Below are 19,208 nucleotides of genomic sequence, written 5' to 3'. Positions count from 1 at the left end.
TCCCAATGACTGCCACAACTGTGCAAGAATGGTACGCTTGTACAAGAAGAATGGAAGAAGACAGTCTGCAGGAGGCCACATTCACAGTGATGAGGACCTCAAGTGGATGCCTGAGCCTGGGCAGCCCATGGGATGGTCCTGGGTGGTGGCAGGTGGGGCTATCCTTCCCTTACCACTCAGGGAGACGGCAGGACTGTCCCTCGGAGAGTTTGTCAAGGAGTCGGCCACTGCTGCTGACAGTGCCTTCTGCTTCATGGCACGGAGCATTTCAACAAGTCTCTCTTTGTCTATGAGAAAAGCAGCCTGAGATTAACGAGCCAGTTGCGTCATTTTTTGGAGAGGACAGCAGGATTCTAGCCTTGATGGGCAGGTAATGCACTAAAGCCCGAAAAACCAAAAGCAGGTGCGATGGGGCAGGCCCAGTTTTAAGGAAGCAACCATCTTACAGCGAGCCCAGATTGCTCTTGGCATCACTACACAATGTCCTAGCCTTGCTCCAGAGACAGCTGTCTGCGCGGTGGTTACCCCTCTGTGAATCACTGTGCCCACAGACCTCGGAGGTAACGTGTGACGATGTATTCTTATTTCAAGTCAGAAAAGGTGGCCCCAACACAAACAAATGCCCCAAAGGCCCAGGCCTGGCCTCTGAGGCAAAGTGCCTTCTCACCCACTCCTACCATTACTGCCACTTCCTGAAAAGGAAAGATGACCCCATGATGTTCCACGCAGCAGATTCCTGATGTCACCCAACCCTTCTTGACTGTGAAACTCAAGGGCTGCATCGCCCTTAATTTTTTTCCTCCAAAAATTCAGCCAGGTAAAAAGATGCTTTGTATCTAGGGAACTGGGCTGGCATTCAACACATCACTAGCCCGTTAAGAGAAAGGGAAAACTACTGACTGGTTAAAAGCAGAGAGTAAATGGCTACACCCTGATCAACACCCTGAAGCTGCTCAAGGTCTAAGAAGTAACTGCTTTTCTTCAACTTTCTCCCAGAGAGGAGGCCAGAGGTCCATGAGGACTTGGAGGCATGCATAAGGTCAGGCCCAGGAACGTCAACATCTGGGCACCAAGCCAGCCTGCATTGCAGGCCAAGGAAGCCAAAACTCTGAGCAGGTGTTGCAGCTGCATTGTTTCTTCTGCTGTATGGATTCTAGCCTAGAGGGTCTGTCCCAACATGGCCCTATGTGGCCAGAGTGGACTGGAAGCATCTTTCAAGGCAAGCCATTGGCTCAGTGTGTGCTGTCCTGCTTGGCAGCCCTTTCCCAGGCCTCCAGCCACCAGGACACAACACCCAGCAGACCACCTAAGCAGTCCAGCAAGAGGAGAAGTCTGCAGCAAACGAACCTGGAACACCTGGTACCTCGCCTCATGCCTGGTGCGGTCACTGGAGCACTCAGCTCAAAGAGCGCCTTCTCGGGCGCTGGGAGATAGATGAGTAACAAGGGTAGTCCTCAGCTCAAGATGGTGGGGCTCTCAGAGCAAAGCCTGCCAGGTAAGGCTGCTGTGGAGGGCGTGTAAGAACAGAGAGGCTGTTCCCGGGAGCCGGGAGGAGTAAAGGGGCGGCCTCAGGCTGAGTGATCCCAGATCCTGCCTGGAGTCCACTGGCCCCACCCGCTGCTTCAGAAACCCACTTCCACCCCAGTGAGCCCCCACCTTCCTACCCAGGCGAGGCCCTACCTTTCCTCTTCTCGGCGCTGATGTGGGTCAGGTTGAAGATGGTCAGGAACTTCTTCTTTTCTTCGAAGTTGGGACTGTTGTTCATCTCGTCAGGGCTGTAGCGGGTGGACAGCGCCAGTCTCGGCGAAGGCGTCTGCCGCTTGCTCTGAATCGTTGGGGGCGACGGGCTTCTCTCTCTCAACATCCGCCGCCGCTTCCTGCGCTTCTGGGCCACCAGTTCCTCCTTCTGCTGTTGGGTGGTCAAGCCAAAAAGTTGCAAAAACTCTAGCTTCTAGATTGGGAAAGAAAACAAATGAGTTTGAAGCCACTGGCAGTGGTATGCTTTCACTGTCCTGGGGTCCCCTCCTGGGGTCCTCGAAGTGTGTGCCAGGGCTGGCTGTGCCCGGTGGCAGAGGAGCTTGCTGGGGCGAACCCGCCAGGACTTCTGGAGGAACCTAGCAACAGTGGGGTGGACTGCGGGGTGTGGACGCTAGGACCGAGAGCCCAGCCCAGAGCATGTCCATGGGGAGGAGAGCCCAGTACCTCGGAGGACGTGTCCAATTTGAGGGGCGGCTGCTCGGCCACACAGCGGAGGTGGGCCCTGACCTCCTCCTCATCGCTCTCATCGTAAGAGTCATCGAGGTCGTAGTAGTACCCTGATGGAGAAATGGTTGTATTGAACCGGACAAAGAGCCTTCATCTGTCCAGTGGACATGCCCGCAGGGGCTCATGTGTGCAGACCACCTATCAGTCCAGGCCTGCTGGCACCTGAGCACCCTGAAGGCCAGTTCCTTTCAACCGAGGTGGAAACCAACATTAACCCAGTCCTGGGGCTTTGCAGGACCGCAGGCACGAGGCTTCCCTGGGATCCATGGCTCCCAGGGGCCTCCAAGTGGCTGGGTGGTCCCCTGGGCCGACAAGACCTCCCTCCTCCGCCGGCAGGGAACCACTCATCATACAGGCCTGGGGCTGTGTCCACAGCAACACAGGACTGCCTGTGCGCACGCACTCCCCCGTGCTGTGGCCATCTGAGTCCATCCCCTGGGAGGGGACAGGCACACACAGGCCTGAGCTCTCAAAGGCACAGAGAACAATAGCAGAGCCCCTTGCCCGGGGCACTCGGGTATTTCCCTCCTCCTTTACAAAGTGAGCAGGGGAGAGAAACTCGGCTGGGCCCTCCATCCAGCCTAGACCAACAACCAGGAAGACTGCCTGTGCCCCAGCTTCTAGTGAAGAGAAGGCTGAGCTCAGCACTGGATGGGACCCGAATGTTCAGCGTCAGAAATGAAACTGGGCAGGAGCCCCTGCTCCCCTCCTCACACCCAGGCCTGCTCGGTTGCTCTTCCTGGCTCTCTGGAGAACTCAGGGAGCTGCTGGCTGCGGACTCCCCGCCCCAAGCAGAAACAGGAATGAAGTGCCTGACCTCCTATGCTGACCCAGGGCAGTGCCAGCTGCCGCCGCCTCACCCCTTGGCCCACCTGCTGCAGCTGGTGACAGCAGCCCCATATGTGGAGCCCCCGCTGGGCCAGGGCTGGCTCTCCTGTTATGCTGCACTATTAATATTTAAAACTATCGTATTAGCCTCCGGCTCATCACTTATTCATCGTGCTTGTCTGTGGAACTGTCTTTACAGGCGGGCTTTGATTTGGCTTTCCGGGACAATTTGCATCGAGGCAGGACAGGCACGGGGATTAGGGTCTGCCTCCCCTACAAGGGTGTCATGTTGCTACACAGAAGCCAGTGCACTTGCCACCTGGGGCCTGGGACTACCCCAGGCAGAAGGCAGGAGTGGACGGAGGGGCAGGGGGCTGGCATGCAGGTTCCCCGTCCCCACTGTGCAGCTCTCCCTGAGCAGGTCGGGGTCTGTGGGGAGGCAGACCTTTCTCCTGGGCCTCCCGCCGCCTGCGCTCCTCCAGGTCCAGCTTGCTGACCAGCCTCCGGCGCTGCTGCAGGAACTCATCGTAGATGTAGGCGGGGTCGGGGGCCCGTGGCGCTGGGGGCCGGTAGGGCGAGCCAGGCTTCAGGGGTCCGCTGAGCTCCCCGAAGGTGGCTGCCTGTGGGAGGGAGGCCCGCTGCTGGCCCAGGATGGTCTGGGTGGACTTCTCGAGCTCAGCCAGGAAGGGCCCAGGCCCGGGCGGGAAGGGCTGGTGTTCCAGGCTCCCTCCCTCTCGTGGTGGCGGCGGAGGTGGTTGATACTTGTCCAGGGGGGCAGGCTCACGCTTCCGTGGCCCCTCCTCTGCTTTCTCCGGGCAGAAGACCCGCTCCACCTTCACCAGCGGCACGGCTGCCTGGCGGCTGGGCTCAAATGCAGCCGGATGGCTATGCACAGAGTGGCTCTCGGCCCGCCGCGTCTCCAAGGTGTTGTCCATCAGGGACACGGGGTTCCAGAGGGCCGTGGGTGCAGCATGGAGCTGGGGCTTGGGTGAAATCAGAGGTGGTGGCCCCCCAAAGTGCTGTGGAGGGTCGCGGCCACCTGGCTCGTGACGGTTTGGTCCTGGCCTAGGGAGTGAAACCAGCCCGTCAGTCAGAAAAGACCCTTCAGCCACCCCCAGGCTTCCCCGGCTGCCTGCCGCTCCTAAGATGACCCGGATGGCACAGCCCCTTAGAGAGCCAGTGCCAGCGGGGCTGCAGGGAGCGGCACATGCTCCACCCCAAGGACCATGGTTTCTGTCCTTCATTTCTTTTTATTTTTTTTTAAGATATAAAGACTTGGCCGGGTGCAGTGGCTCATGCTGTAATCCCAGCACTTTGGGAGGCCCATGTGGGTGGATCACGAGGTCAGCAGTTCGAGACCAGCCTGGCCAACATGGTGAAACCCCATCTCTACTAAAAATACAAAAATTAGCCAGGCATGATGGCGGGCACCTGTAATCGCAGCTACTCTGGAGGCTGAGGCAGGAGAATCACTTGAACCCGGGAGGTGGAGGTTGCAGTGAGCTGAGATCGTGCCATTTCCCTCCAGCCTCAGCGACAGAGCAAGACTCTGTCTCAAAAAAGAAAAAAAAAGGCCGGGCGCGGTGGCTCAAGCCTGTAATCCCAGCACTTTGGGAGGCCGAGATGGGCGGATCACGAGGTGAGGAGATCGAGACCATCCTGGCTAACACGGTGAAACCCCGTCTCTACTAAGAAATACAAAAACTAGCTGGGCGAGGTGGCGGGCGCCTGTAGTCCCAGCTACTCGGGAGGCTGAGGCCGGAGAATGGCGTGAACCCGGGAGGCGGAGCTTGCAGTGAGCTGAGATCCGGCCACTGCACTCCAGCCTGGGCTACAGAGCGAGACTCCGTCTCAAAAAAAAAAAAAAAAGAAAAAAAAAAAAGAAAAAAAAAAAACTCACTCTGTCACCCAGGCAGGAGTGCAGTGGGGCAATCTCAGCTCACTGCAACCTCTGCCTCCCAGGTTCAAGCAGTTCTCCAGCTTCAGCCTCCCAAGTAGCTGGGATTACAGGTGTGCGCCACCACGCCCGTCTAATTTTTTTTTATTTTTAGTAGATGGGGTTTCATCATGTTGGCCAGGCTGGTGTCGAATTCGTAACCTCAAGTGATCCAACTGCCTGGGCCTCCCAAAGTGCTGGGATTACAGGAGTGAGCTAGCACGCCCAGCCCTCCAACACCTGTGGCAGGTGTGTGCAGGCTGTTCCAAGAGGACAGGGAGGCTCTCAGCCTAAGCTGCTAGGGAAGGCCGAGACCCCCTCAGGCCTGGGACAGACCCAGTTTTGGTCGAGTTTCCCAACTGCTTGCCTGAATTCCCCTAAGGGCAAGCGCTCATCCTCACTTTCCATGGGGAAACCCACATATGCTGGGCTGTGGCCCCGCCACCAGTACCCTCCTCCCGCTGTGCCTTGTAGGGACACAGGGCAGGCTGGCCACCTTCACAGGGTGAGTACTCCTTCCTCCCCACTGTCCCTGCAGGCAGCCACGAGACAACCTTCCAGTGCCTGCCCAGCCAGAGTCAAACCCACTGTGAAATGGAGATCCTCCCAGTCAGTATGGGGCCTGTGCCGAGACTGCCCCCCAGTGGCCCGTCAGAACTGCAGCAACCCGAAGTGTCCCGTGGCAGAGGCCACCAAGTGTCTTCAAGGACCCAGGCTAAGGCCTGCTGAGGCAGGGAGGGAAAGAAGGGATTTCTAACATCAGAACCCTTCCATTAAACAAGCAGCTGCCCCTTAGTTGCACTAAATGACTTGTTTCCTCAGTGCAATTAGAACAAGATTTAATCTACTCAAAGGCCTATTTTTAATATTGTCTTTCCAAAGTTTATTTTATTTTTTATTTTTTATTTTTTTTGAGACGGAGTCTCGCTCTACCGCCCAGGCTGGAGTGCAGTGGCTGGATCTCAGCTCACTGCAAGCTCCGCCTCCCGGGTTTACGCCATTCTCCTGCCTCAGCCTCCCGAGCAGTTGGGACTACAGGCGCCTGCCGCCGCGCCCGGCTAGTTTTTTGTATTTTTTTAGTAGAGACGGGGTTTCACCGTGTTCGCCAGGATGGTCTCGATCTCCTGACCTCGTGATCCGCCCGTCTCGGCCTCCCAAAGTGCTGGGACTACAGACTTGAGCCACCGCGCCCGGCCCAAAGTTTATTTTTAAGAGATGGGTCTCGCTGTGTTACCCAGGCTGAAGTGCAGTGGCTGTTTACAGGAGCAATCCCACTACTGATCAACACGGGAGTTTCGACATGCTCCACTTCCGACCTGGCCTGATTCACCCCTCCTTAGGCAACCTGGTGGTTCCCCCGCTCCCAGGAGGTCACTGTATTGGTGCTGGATTTAGCTTGGACACCCAGTGGGTATAGTACACTACAGCCCAGAGCTCCCAGTCTCAAGCGATCATGGACCTCGGCCTCCAGAGTAGCTGGGACTACAGGCATGTGTCACTGTGCCTGGCTATCTTTCTGTTTTTTAAAGGGGATGTCTGGACCAAGACTGCACAGTGACCCTGGGCAAGGCTTGAGGGGAAGGAAGAGGCAGAGGCCACGGCAGGCACGTGGCCAGGCTCAGGGATCTCTAGCTTGCCCAGGGGGCCCTGTTTAAACACAGCCACCAAGGCTCTCCCTAGTTATTCCAGACTCCAGGCCAGGGGACAAATCCGATGCTGCTGTCCCTCTTAGCAGAATACAACCGGGAACCACAGGAAGAAGCTGTGTCTTAAGTAAACAGCAAAGGAGTAAACCCTGCAGGAAATCAACGTGTCATGTGCCACCACAAGCACTGAACAGTTTTCTAGCGTGGAGCATGAAGGTCCTGTCAGGCCCCCAAGTTCCCAATGCGGTAAAGCCGCGTGTGCAGCCGGCCACGGGGAACCACCGCAGCCAGGGGAGACCCGGCCCGGGCCAGACCCTGCTTCCCATCATGCCCCCGGTCCTAATGGGGCAGCTATACTGGCTGGAAGCAGTCCATGGGTGGGCAAAGTCACAACACCTGTGCGGGGGCCCTGGGGAGCCCTGAGGAAGAAGATGCCTGACGGGAGGCAGGGCACCCTGATGTTGTCAGGCCATGCCAGGTGGGAGCTGGCTGCCCTCAGTCCTCTGGGTAGCAGGCAAGGCTGAGTCTGAGAGGCCTCGGGGACTGGGAGAGGCAGAAGGGACCTCACTTCTGCCGTGCCGGGCAGCATGAGCCACGGAGAGACTCCGCTGTGGCCTGGTGACAGTCACTCCCAGTCAGCCCTGATCAGTGTGGGTACATTCCCTCGCTGCCCCACTGGATAACGGGGGCACGCAGAAGGGAGGACAGATTTTAAACCGCAACGCGCTTTCGTCCCAGAGCCCAAGGCTTTCTTCTCCCAGGACAGCACCACAGCCTTGAGAGCTGGAAAGATGCTCAGAAATCATCCTATCCACCCTCTTTTATGGACAGTTGAGGAAAGTGATGCTCAGGGAACAGAAGCAGTGTCCCTAGGTCCTTGAGCTGGGCCTGGAGCAGAACTATGGAAGCCTGGCAGGTCATCCCCACCAACTCTGGCTGAGGGTCTCAGCTCAGCCCTTCAGAGTGAGCCCTGGGAGGATATGAGGTGGGGGCCTGGGACCAGCACAGCCCCAAGGCAGGTATCCCAGGGCAGGCAGGAGCAGGGAGGCCTGGGGGCACTGGGTCCCAGCTCAAAAGACCTGTCTGCAGCCAGGGTCCCAAGGACCACCACACAGGTTCCTGGGAAATGCTTTATAAAGGGCTAGAAAATGGGCATGTGTTTTACTATTACTACAAAAGCAATAAAACTCATTTTTTCCCTTAAAATCAAAAGCTGTCTCCTTCTTGTTAATAATAATAAAAAAAAAAGGCCAGGCTCAAAAGCAGAGGAAGATGGAGAGAACAGGTATTACTAGTAATTAAAGCTTCCACCCTGCAGTCTTCATCTGCTGTGAATGGCCTCCTGGGAACTGGGCCAGGCTGCGTGGGCAGGGCCCTGGCTCTCAACATGGACTTGACTGGTCTCTTCACTTACTGGTGGGGATTCCTTTGAGCAACCCATTTTCTTCCTCAGTCTCAGCTTCCCCATAGGCAAGACAGGCATTATAACGCGAAGATGAAAGAACAGAAATGAAAGAGGCAGGCAGAAATGCTGGGGCAGGATGTCGGGCAAACAGGAGGGGCTCAATACTCGCTGAACAAATCGGAACGTGAAGGCTCAGCCCTCCTTCCTTCCTGGGGCTCACTCACCTGGTGGTGCTCTCTGGCCTGTGCTCCGCCTCCACCGGCACCGGGGGTCGGCCCATGTCCAGGTGCTGTTCCAGCACTTGCTGCCGGAACTCCGACACCTGAGACTGCCGGTCCTCCTTCTCCTGCCGCAGCCGCCGCTGCCGCGCCAGCCACTTCTCCTCCTCGTTGGTGCGCTGGATCAGCAGGGCTGTGGCAGCACTGCTGCTCGGCAGAGAGAAGATGCCGTGGTTGGAGATGAGGCTGGGCACCGTGTGGTGTGGGGTGGGCACCGGATGCAAGGGGTGTTGCACAGGCTTGGGCGCCTGCAGGCCGGCATCCTTCAGCTTCTCTGTGGGGGGAAACGCAGTCGAGCAGGGTCTCAGTCACGTGGGCCAGCATGCTCCCTTCCCATCTTCTCTCGCCCAACTGGGCAGAGAAACCAGAGCCCTTCCAAAGGGTTCTTCCCGCAGCCAGAAACAAGATATTCAAAAGGGGCCCTATGGGAGCTTTCGAGAAGCAATGTCTTGTCCGGAAGGAAACGCTCCGTGCTGGCACAACTCTTGCCCAGCCAGTGCGGTGCCAGAGCCAGCTCACACTGGCTCAAAGAACAGACTATTGGCCGGGCGCGGTGGCTCACGCCTGTAATCCCAGCACTTTGGGAGGCCGAGGCGGGCGGATCACAAGGTCAGGAGATCGAGACCACGGTGAAACCCCGTTTCTACTAAAAAAATACAAAAAAAAAAATTAGCCCGGCGCGGTGGCGGGCGCCTGTAGTCCCAGCTACTCAGGAGGCTGAGGCAGGAGAATGGCGTGAACCCGGGAGGCGGAGCTTGCAGTGAGCCGAGATTGCGCCACTGCACTCCAGCCTGGGCGACAGAGCGAGACTCTGTCTCAAAAAAAAAAAAAAAAAAAAAAAAAAAGAACAGACTATTAAATTTCCGGGAAACATGTAAAAGCCGGTTGTTATTACTAAATAATTGTTTCGTAAACTTACAATGAAATAAATTATGTTAAACTCAACAAAGCACTCAAAACTTATCCCTTCCTGATGCCCTGGCTACATTTCACAACTGTCCTCCTGGGGGTCACCTACATCCACTGTGTCTATATTGCATGCCAACATGCCTCTGCTCCCTGCTCCACATCAGCCATGCCACGCAGGGTGAATGCAGTTGGGCAACATTTATACCATGGCAACCGGCAGGTGCTGTGATTCAGGGCTCCTCCCTGCAGGTGGCTGAGACCTTGCCCAGCACAACCCACCCACGCCCAGGCACCTGCTCGGGTTGGGGTCAGCTGCTCCGAGGGCTTGCCCCGCTCCTCAGTGGTATGGCCACGCAGCCCATGCAGCTCGGCCACAGGCAGGAAGGCGGGCTCCAGGGCCTTGGCGGCCAACAGCTCCTTCTCCCGGGCCCGCTGCTCCCGCTGGCGCTCCAGCTCACGCTCCTTCTCACGCTCACGCTCCTTCTCTTGCTCGCGCTCCTTCTCGCGTTCGCGCTCACGTTCCTTCTCCCGCTCGCGGTCAGCCTCACGCTCACGCTCACGCTCCCTCTCCCGCCTTAGCTCCTCGTCCATCTGCAGCCTGCAACACATGGAAAGAGTTGGGGGCTCTGCTGCACCAGGAACAAGAGAGGGACCTGGGACAGGTCCTTTAAAAGCATAACCAGGAAGGAACCAGGGCACTAATCCGAATAGCGACGGGAGGTGAGCAGGGTTTCACTGGTGCAGGAAGAACTTAAGGTCCATACAATCAAAGCAGCTTACAAAACCCCCAAGCACCCCCGAGAGCTCCTCGGCCTGCAGGTTTACTGCAGGAGACCACGGCTACCGAGACAGGCGCTATTTCAGAGCACAGAGCCTGAACGATCATTGTTCCATTTGGCAGGTGGACAAACTGTGAGGACAGGCATGGCCAAGGAGTCCAGTCAGGTTCCAGACCAGGCTTTCTGCCCAGCTGCCATCAAGGGACAGGGAGGGCAGAGGGGCTCCTCGGCCCGAGGCACACTTACCTCTCAGCACTGAGGCCGGACATGCGCTCCGAGTGCAGCGCTGCCAGGGATGAGTGGGAGAGCTCGGGGGGGTAGCGGACCCCGGAGAGGTGCAGGTGCATCGCTGATGGGTGCAGCGGGGGCAGAGAGCCGGGGGTGGGGATGGGGTAGAACGGGGACCTCAGGGCGGACAGGCAGTAGGAGTCATCCATCCTGTGCGGAGAAGACAGGGCCATGAGCAGCAAACAAACCAAGGGGAAGAACCAGCCCTGTGGACAGGTGTGCCTCAGCCAGGTACACACACCTGCCTGAGCGTGGGGAATGCGGCAAAATGGCTGGGGATGAAGACCATGCCTGCTGCTAACCCCAAAGTCCCTTAATGCCGGAGGCTGCTAGGTGCCGACAGCTTGGGGTTCCAAGGCACTGCTTGCCACCTCCTTTGGCTCAGCACAGAGCGGTCAAGTGCCCAGGCCCTTCCAAGGCTGGCCAGCAGGCTGGGCTGCCCTGATGTGGGGCGGTCTATGTCATGACTCCAGGCCCCTCTGGCTAGGATGTGCAGCGCTTCTCCAGGGACCCAGGCTATGCCACAGGGCCACTGGGCTCTCCTGCTACATGGCAAAGCATCGCCCCTCCCACGGGTAAAGCCCTGCTCTCTTAACAGTGACTCGCTGTCAGTGGACCCGCAATGAGAAGGGGAAGAGCCAGGGATGACAGCACAGTCACCAAGGGGGACTGTCTACAAGGAGGGGACAGTCCCCTAATAGGCCATCAGGGCTGAATTTGGGCTCAAAGCTGGGGACAATTTCAGGGGCTACTCTAGATACTCCCCTGGGAGCCTGGCCCCAGGTTGTAAGAAACCCCTTCCCCGCCAGGTTCCGTCTTGCCAGGAACAGACGAGCACCCACGTGAGACGGCGCGCGGGGGATGCCTTACCTGAAGGCCGGGTGGGGGAAGGGGTGTGGGGCCAGGTAGCTGGGGTGGTAGTAGGCTGCAGCAGTGGCCGGGTCCAGGCCGAGGGGAGGCAGCGAGGACATGCGGAGGTCGTCAGTGGTGTGGTAGGGCCGGAAGCTTCTCAGGTAGTCCTCGGTCACGGTGCTGGGGGGCACCACGTGGTGCACAGGCCGCTGGAGGCTGCAGGCAGGGACAGTGGGAAGAACAGGTGAGTGGAGACCTGCTCCCGTGTGGGGGGATGGCTAACCTCCCTGCATTGCCCCTGGCACTCAGTCGGCACCCAGACTCCTGGCACCCAGAACGAGGACGGGGCTTAAGCAGTGAGGGAGCGAGCTACCACCGCCACCTCAGTGTGGAGCGGCACAGACAGGGCTGCAGTCCCCAGAGCTAAGCGGCCGACGACCATCTGGCGGACACAGCCTCATCTGTGGAGGCCGCAGGCTGCCTGGTGATGCAGACCTCAGCGCTGTGTCCCCACCTGGCCGCCTCACCGAAGGCCCCGCCGGCCAACTTACTTGAGTGGTGGGAAGCGGGAATCCTGCACAACCGAGCTGGGGGAGAGGCCGAAGGGGTAGGGGGTGCTAAGCAGGTGCGAGGGGATGGCTGGGCCCCCTGCCTTCTCCTGGGGGAGCGGGGGCTCCACAATGAGGCGTTCCCGACCTCCACTGCTGCTCCTGGAGCCGGCGTCCTGCGGGAGGAGAGAATCCGGTCAGGGCAGGAGCCTGGTATAGGCCACTGCCCACAGGACAGAGCCAGGTCTCCTGACTCATGGGAAGGCTCTAGATTTAGTTCATGTTCTAGAAACATCCTTTCCCTAAGGCTTTCTACACAAAACATGGTGCATGTGGCGTGGGAAGCAGAACCGTAAGGAAGGGGATGTGGCTCCAACAGGTCTGGGGTGAAGCCGTCTCGGGGTCGGTCTCCCTCCCTGGGCCTCCTCAGTTCAACAGAAGAACTAGAACCACCCCCGCCACCCAGAACCACAATGTGCACAGGTGAAGGATGCAGGGCGGCAGGGGTTCCTGCCTCCACCGTCGCTGGTGTGGACATCCAAAGGTCACACCAGACACACACCAGGGCAAGCAGACACTGTTGGCACCCAGCACGCCATGATGCGAGTGCCACGATGTAGCCAAGACGTCAACAGCGCCAACAGCTGCCCATCTGACCTCAGATGTCCTGGTCCCGGTGCCCACGTGGAGGGCAGAGGCCATAGGAAGCTGGCACTGCCCCCGGGCTGAAGGTGCTGGTCTGCCCCCAACCAACTCCTGCGGTGGCCCTAGCCCTGGCCCTCGCGTCCACCAGAACAGGCAGCAGCTGGGCCCTGACTGGCCAGCTGGGGTACTGGACTTCACACACACGGTGGGGCAGGGAAGGCGACAGCTCGCCTGTCCCAGGCTCCTGGACAGACAGTGGACCTGGGTGTAGCTGGGAAGGTGACCCAGAGGACTCAAATGAGGGGTCTGCTCTAGGCACAAAGCAGGAGGAGGCAGTGGCCCAAGGCCCACCTCTCTGGCTGAGGTCCCTGCCAAGTCCAAGGATAGGCCGTGCCACCCCCAGCCACACAGAGGCCACCCTGCGCACCCATCCATGCGGGGTCCAGCCCGGAGAAACCAGAGCGTGAAAAGGTCTTGCTTGTTCCTGTTATTCGTGTGACTGAGCGGGAGGCAGAGCAGGGCTCAGGGCCGCCCAGATGGGGGCTGTGCTCTAGACTCTGGATGGCTGCCAACCCAGGTGTCACTCTGTCACTGGGGCAGCCACTCTCAGCCCCAGCATCTCCCCCATGTGGGGACAGCACTGCCCAGGCCTACCCTGACCTGGGGGTATCTGAGGGCCATGGCCCCGCTGGCCCCTCCGAGCTTCCCAGGGACGCAGAGTCACGGGAAGCCGGCCCTTCCTCACGTTCTATGTGGCCGTGTCCGGTAACGACTGCTGATCGGCAGGCCATGCTCCTGAAGAGCACCAGCCCCGCTCTGCCTCCCTGAGCCACGAAATGCCAAACACCCCAAAAACAAGGAGGCTGTGGCCGTCTCCCCACAAAATCAGCAGGAATGATGGCCCAGGGGCTCTGAGACCTGCCCCACTGCGGAGAGGCGTCTGTCTCCCAGGGGCCGTGCCTGTGTCCCTGACCCCCCAGCCCCTCTTCCTGGGCCCATCCATCTTCACGGCGGCAGACGGTGGCCCGGCAGCAGCACATGGCACCCGCGCAGAGGCAGTGCAGGCAGCCCCGGCTGGCGCCTCCCCCACTCTCCACCCTCCAGGAGACAGTCAGCGAGGATTAATTGGAGGAGCTGCTGCCACCGCCGCCTGGAATCTTCAATGAGAGGCAGCATCTGCTCCCTTCCCGCGGGCTGAGCCCCAGCCCCCCTTCTCTGCAGGGTCCTCCCGGGTTCACGACCTCTGACCTGCCCTTCCAGGGTGCTAGTCTCGAGGGTGGGAGGTACACATGGGCACTGGCGCACTGCGTGGGGCCAGGAACTTCCTATTGAGGGGCCAGCGCCTGGTCTTGGGGTCTCCAGCCTGTGTCAGCAACCGGGGTAGTGGGGGAGTGGCCGAAGGGCCAACCTGACCTTGGGCCATCCTGTCGTGCCTCGTGCACACATCAATGGCATGTGCCCGTCACAGCACCTGCTCAGAGGTCAGTGGAGCTGATGGCGCAGCTGTGCACAGGCATGCGGGGGACTCAGGGCAGCGGAGTTGATGGCACAGCTGTGCATGGGCATGCAGTGGATGTACCAGCAGGGTGGGGGCCTGGACATGGCAGGTGCATCGCCAAGCTTGCCCGTCTACCCCAGCCCCGTGAGGCCATTTCCAGGCTTGGCTTCTAGATCCTGCCTCGCGCCCCTACCCTACCTGGCACAGGGCCAAACATCTGAGGAATGGAGCACAAAGCAGCAGCTCTGTCCCCAGGACTTGGGATGGACTGAACTAGACTGAGTGGCCCCTGGCCCCCCAGCATCCAGGTAGCACACCCCAGTGAACACCAGGCCCAAAGCTAATGGGCCTTTGAACTCCCAGAAAGGGACGTCATTTGCTCAGGCACCCGGGGGACCTGGACTCCCCCTCCCAGGCTGGTGGTGAGGCCTCCAGGACAGGAGGGAGACGATAGCCAAGGAGCTCAATCATCACCCAGCCCTGGGTGGCCAGAGTCAGAAGAGGGCTGGAGGACAGACCCGACCCGAGGACAGCACCCAGGGAGAAGCTGCCGACAGCCGAGGCCTGCCGCCCTCCTCCGCATGCTGCCCGCGTCACGGGCCGGGTCAAATGGCAGAGCACAGGGCCCCAGCCGCCCCGCCACAAGGAGGGGCCTGTCCTCGGCCCAGACACGGCCCTTGAACCCCTTTACCCTCAGCCGAGGACAAAGCCCTGCTCGCAGGCCAGATGGCACCTTCCTGGCCTGGTTGAGGACAAACAGGGAGTCCGGGAGGCTGGGGGGCAGCCAGCAGGTGGGGCAGGGGCCCGCCCGGTGAGCCAGACCCAAATGTCTGTGGCTTCCGTCTGGCTGGCACCCGGCCAAGCCTGGCACAGACACCTGGGAACTAGGTCAGCGGGGCCTGGAGTGAGGCACAGGGCTGCCCCCCACCCAGGCAAGGCCCGGTAGGCTCGGCGGCTACCCCCAAAGGCACCCCGAGAGCAGCAGCCAGGGTCCCACTGCCGTCTTCACAGACAGTCCCATCAGGGCGCATCTGCGGGCAGCTTTTGATTTCTGAGCAGCGGCTGCAGCCGCAGCTGCAACGATGAAAGAAAGAAGGCGGAGGAGGGGCAGAGGGGGAGGGGGGAAGAAGGGGAGGAGGCAAATCCGTCATTCTCCGGTGATTAGAGCAAGGGTTCCACAGTCAGACAGGCAGGACATGCCCTGTTAGCTTTAAAACAGGCTTTTTCATTTCATTTCTCCTCTGGCAGCTCCCACTACCTGGGAGAGCGCGGTGACCCCTAGAAGGGGCCGAAAAGCCTCCGGCCTGGCGCCTCCCACCTGCATCTGCGGGCTCGGAGGCCCCTCACGACTCGTGGCCAAGGCTTTGGGCAGCGTGGGAGGGGAGCCCTGTCTCCGCCTCCCCGCTCCCTGAGAGGATTAAATTCCCCGCTGAGCCTCTGTGCCCGAGTGAGCGGGGAGCCGTACATCACCTGCTAATCCAGCTCCCAGCCCCGCGCCTTCCCTGGTGGCACCGTGTTCCATTAAGCGCCGAGGTGGGAAACTGCTGCAGCAGGGCTGTCGCGCCCCTGCTCTGCCCTGGGCTTGCTCAATGTTCCCAAGGCGGTCAGGACCCTCTGAGGAGGGACCAGCTCAGAGTGGAGGCGTCACCAGGGAAGGCGCTGGAACCCCCTTGAGGAGTCCTGGGCCTAGGCCAGGAGCTCCAGTCCGGGTCAAGGCAGTGGCTGGGTGCAGGGTCCCGGCCGGTAGAGGCTCCTGGTCCAGGCTGGGGCAGGGAAGCGGCCTCCCGTGAGCTGCGGGCGTGGGCACCAACAGCCAGGCCGCATTAGTGGGGCGCAAGGAGCCTCAGCTGTTTGAGTCACGTGATTCAGGGCCCCTGTGGTCAAGGCTGACCCTGAGGGGTGGCCTCTGGAGGCAGCGAGGTGGTAACAACTCCCTCATCCTCCCTCAAACCAGGACCAGGGCCGCCTTGGGCTGCTGCAAGCCCTGTGGGGTATGGAGGCCCCTCTGGCCTGGGTCCACCCTCCATGCCACGCCCTGCCCCGCCGTCTCCAAACCTCACATGAAGGATGAGTGAAACTAAGAGAGGCTTCGGGGGCAGAGGAGGTCCAGCAAGATGAGGACCCCGGGCAGGTTTGTCCTCTCAGCCAGGGAAGGCGTGAAAAGAAGCAGAGGCAACGTCAGGCCCCGGGGGTCCCAGTCCAGGGCTCCCAGGGATCCCCACTGCAACCCTGGATCAGGGGCTGCCCGGCGGCTGTCACCTGTGGAATGAGGCTGCTCCCTTTCCACACCTCTGGGGATAGAGGACAGACAGGACCCGATGATGACCAGGTGGCTCCAACGCCCATGTTCCCCGGCCCCCCGGCCCCCGGGAGAGAGGGCTGGTGCAGGGAAGAACCACTCCCCTCCTCCCCACCTTCTTTGTGGTTTAATTAGTATTTCCAAGTGGGGCCGTCCCTCTGGGAGCTCAGCAAAAAAGTCCAGGCGACAGCGGCACCGGAGAATCGTTTTTAATTGGGAAGGGCCCATTCCAGGCTGCGCGCCAGGCATGGGGGCTGGGAGAGCTGCAGGTAGCCACCCAGGGACGCGCCAGCCCCAGGCAGGGGCAGAAGAGCAGCTCCCAGTGCCAGCTCCTTCCACAGAGGCAGGCCCAGTACAGCGCGAGGGGCGCACGGACATAAGGAGCCCCGAAAACTTGGGGAGGGGCCTCCGCCGGGAGCCCCAAAAGTAAGACAGAAACACAAAACCCACCAGATGTCTTGTTCCGATAGCTCCTGGGCTGGGATCTTTCCTACCTCAATTCTTTGTTGAGTTCACACAGTGACAGTCACAGTCTGCCGGGTGTTCGGCGTGCAGACGCCACTTTACGGCTTGACAGTGCTACAGCTGTGAACTGGACTTCCACCCCCACCCAAATCCGTGTGTTGGAGCCCTGACGCCCAGGGCCTCAGAGCGGAACTGCCTTTGGAGACACAGTCTTTAAAGAGGTGACTAAATGAGAATGAGCACACGAGGGTGGGCGCTAAACCAACGGACTGGTGTCCTTACGAGACGAGATCAGCACCCAGACGTGAAGACACCACAGATGACCCAGGGAGAAGGCAGCCACCAGCAACCCAGGACGGGCCTCTGGGGAAACCAGCCCTGCCAGCCCCCAGATCGTGAACTTGTGGCCTCCAGAACAGGAGAAAATAATGGGACACCCCCAGCGGGTGGTTTCTTCCGACAGCCTGGGCAGACTGATGCGTGGGCCGAGGTACTCACCCGCACAGGGCCTCCAGGAGGGTGCCGCTGTCACTCACCTCCCATTGCAGGGAAGGAGACGGAAACTCAGAGTGGGGGAGGGCGTGTCTTTGGAATTTAAACTCAACCTTGAAAGCTCCAGAGCCCCCAACGGATGCCTGAATCCAGCCTCCCCTCAGAAGATGCTGGGCTCCCTGCCCCGCCCCACTCACCTGCCGGCTCTCGCTCCTCCAGACGCCATTGACGGTTTTGGTTGGAGCGATGGTCACCACGGGGGGTGTGCTGGGCACGCTGTGGCCCCCAGGGGGGACGATGATAGGGCCCATGGGCACGCGCTTGGGTGTGCTGGCAGGGGAGCTATGGTTGGTGGCCGGAGAGGACACGGGGGACGACTCGCTGCTCAGTGAGGACCCTGTGGAGGAGAAGACGGTGGTCTGAGTGGGAGAAGCAGTGACAGCTGGGGACCTGGGTTCCAGCTGTCCCCCTGCCCCAAGTGAGGCACCCAGAGCACCAGGTCTACCAGCCTCGTGGGCCCCCACCCAAGACAGGCAGGCAGGAGACACCCCTCCTGAGGCCCAACTGGGTCAGCAGCTCAGTCTACCCCAGGCACTCCCTATCCCTTCGCCCCACTCTCCCTGGTCAAGAGGCACAAAGCACAGATGCTCTGGTGCCCAGGGCCGCCAACCGCCACCAGACAGGAAGGAACCTGGGCAGGGCAGGCAGGACCAGCACCTGACAGCCCTGAGTGACAGACGAAGGCGGCACCTTTCGGGACAGACATGGAGCCCCGGAGTTAGAGAACACACGTGTTTCTAGATGTCGTGAGCCAGTGGTCTGTAAACATCCCAGGACACACAGGCCAGCCGGGCCACACACCCTGCCCCGCCGAGAGGCGGCTCCACATGTGAGCAGCAGAGACCTCAAGCCTCCAAGTCTTCCCAGGGAGCCCCATGTGCTTGGGGGATGTGGGGGTCACAGGAAACGGTATCCCCTCTGGGGGCTCCCATCAGGCTGGGGAGACAGGGGGCTGGAGGGTGGCAGGAAACAAACATAAGAAGTGGTCGGCACTGGCTAGGCGCGGTGGCTCACGCCTGTAATCCCAGCACTTCAGGAGGCCGAGGCGGGCGGATCACGAGGTCAGGAGATCGTCCATCCTGGCCAACACGGTGAAACCCCGTCTCTACTAAAAATACAAATATTAGCTGGGTGTGGTGGCAAGCACTTGTAATCCCAGCTACTTGGGAAGCTGACGCAGGAGAATCGTTTGAACCCGGGAGGCGGAGGTTGTGGCGAGTGGAGATCGCGCTGCTGCACTCCAGCCTGGTGACAGCGTGAGACTCCATCTCAAAACAAAAAAAGAAGTGGTCAGCACCCCTGAATGGGGCCCAGCCAAGCAGGGACGCAGTGCGGTGGTGGCTGAGGGAGCCCAAATGGCAGCCACTCAGGGTGACCCTGGGGGAGTTTTATTTTTACATTTCAGAAACTGACATGTAATTCACCATCTTTAATGATACATGTCAGGAGGTTTGCTTAGGTTCGCTGTTTACAACCACCACCACAACCTACCCCAGAACTCGCCCATCATCTCACAAAGAACCCCTCAGCCCCCCGGATGCTGTGGGGATGGAAGAATGGGTGACTGCAGCCCTGCTGGTAGCAGGGGGAGGGTGCAGGGCAGGCAGGAGGGCTCAGGGCCTGGGTGACAGATGGCTACAGCCAAGAGGATACCCCAAGGGCAGGAGGTGCGGACGGGCAGGTGCAGCAGGGGTTTGGACAGGGGAGGACAGGGAGAAGTGTTCCCAGGCCCTAAGGGAGGGGGCTCCCTCCATCACAGAGCAAAACTGCCTTCTCAGACCAGGGCTCCCCTCTGTTGCCTCCCTCCCACCCAGGTCAGAAAGGGACCAAGCGTGTGTGGTGGCAGGGGTGGGGGTGAGGATGTCCAAAGGCACCTGCTCCAAGAGTCCTCCTATCCCCAAGCAGGTGCCAGCCTCACTTCCACAGCCCCCACTCCCTTGTTGTGGGGGTCAAGTCCCCGTGACCGAGGCCAGAGCAGCTCCCCAGAGGCTGGGGCTGCTGGTGGGGCCTGGGGC

The 19,208-nt window shown here is 60.0% G+C and overlaps 2 protein-coding genes across 21 annotated transcripts in view; both read right to left on the bottom strand.

The window, feature by feature from the left end:
- The window catches only part of GSE1 (Gse1 coiled-coil protein), a 513,676-nt gene that overhangs the window by 11,156 nt on the left and 483,312 nt on the right, over nucleotides 1–19,208 (bottom strand). For 17 of the 19 annotated variants that reach the window (XM_028841071.2, XM_015126732.3, XM_028841076.2 and 14 more), the window contains 10 exons: nucleotides 17,331–17,530; nucleotides 11,738–11,910; nucleotides 11,205–11,402; nucleotides 10,293–10,484; nucleotides 9,561–9,865; nucleotides 8,305–8,632; nucleotides 3,539–4,158; nucleotides 2,203–2,315; nucleotides 1,681–1,951; nucleotides 174–287 (listed from right to left, as the gene is read on the bottom strand). In XM_028841071.2, coding sequence (XP_028696904.2) covers nucleotides 174–287; nucleotides 1,681–1,951; nucleotides 2,203–2,315; nucleotides 3,539–4,158; nucleotides 8,305–8,632; nucleotides 9,561–9,865; nucleotides 10,293–10,484; nucleotides 11,205–11,402; nucleotides 11,738–11,910; nucleotides 17,331–17,530 — 2,514 coding nt within the window. The remainder of the gene's footprint in view (nucleotides 1–173; nucleotides 288–1,680; nucleotides 1,952–2,202; nucleotides 2,316–3,538; nucleotides 4,159–8,304; nucleotides 8,633–9,560; nucleotides 9,866–10,292; nucleotides 10,485–11,204; nucleotides 11,403–11,737; nucleotides 11,911–17,330; nucleotides 17,531–19,208) is intronic. The other 2 variants (XM_028841072.2, XM_028841073.2) reach the window with 2 other exon arrangements.
- The window catches only part of COX4I1 (cytochrome c oxidase subunit 4I1), a 240,267-nt gene that overhangs the window by 140,585 nt on the left and 80,474 nt on the right, over nucleotides 1–19,208 (bottom strand). The gene's annotated exons all lie outside the window — the stretch shown is intronic.

The sequence above is a fragment of the Macaca mulatta genome, chromosome 20, assembly GCF_049350105.2.
Source record: "Macaca mulatta isolate MMU2019108-1 chromosome 20, T2T-MMU8v2.0, whole genome shotgun sequence".
Taxonomy (NCBI): domain Eukaryota; kingdom Metazoa; phylum Chordata; class Mammalia; order Primates; family Cercopithecidae; genus Macaca; species Macaca mulatta.
Note: the sequence above shows the minus strand (reverse complement) of the source record. Positions and strands in the feature narration are given on the sequence as shown.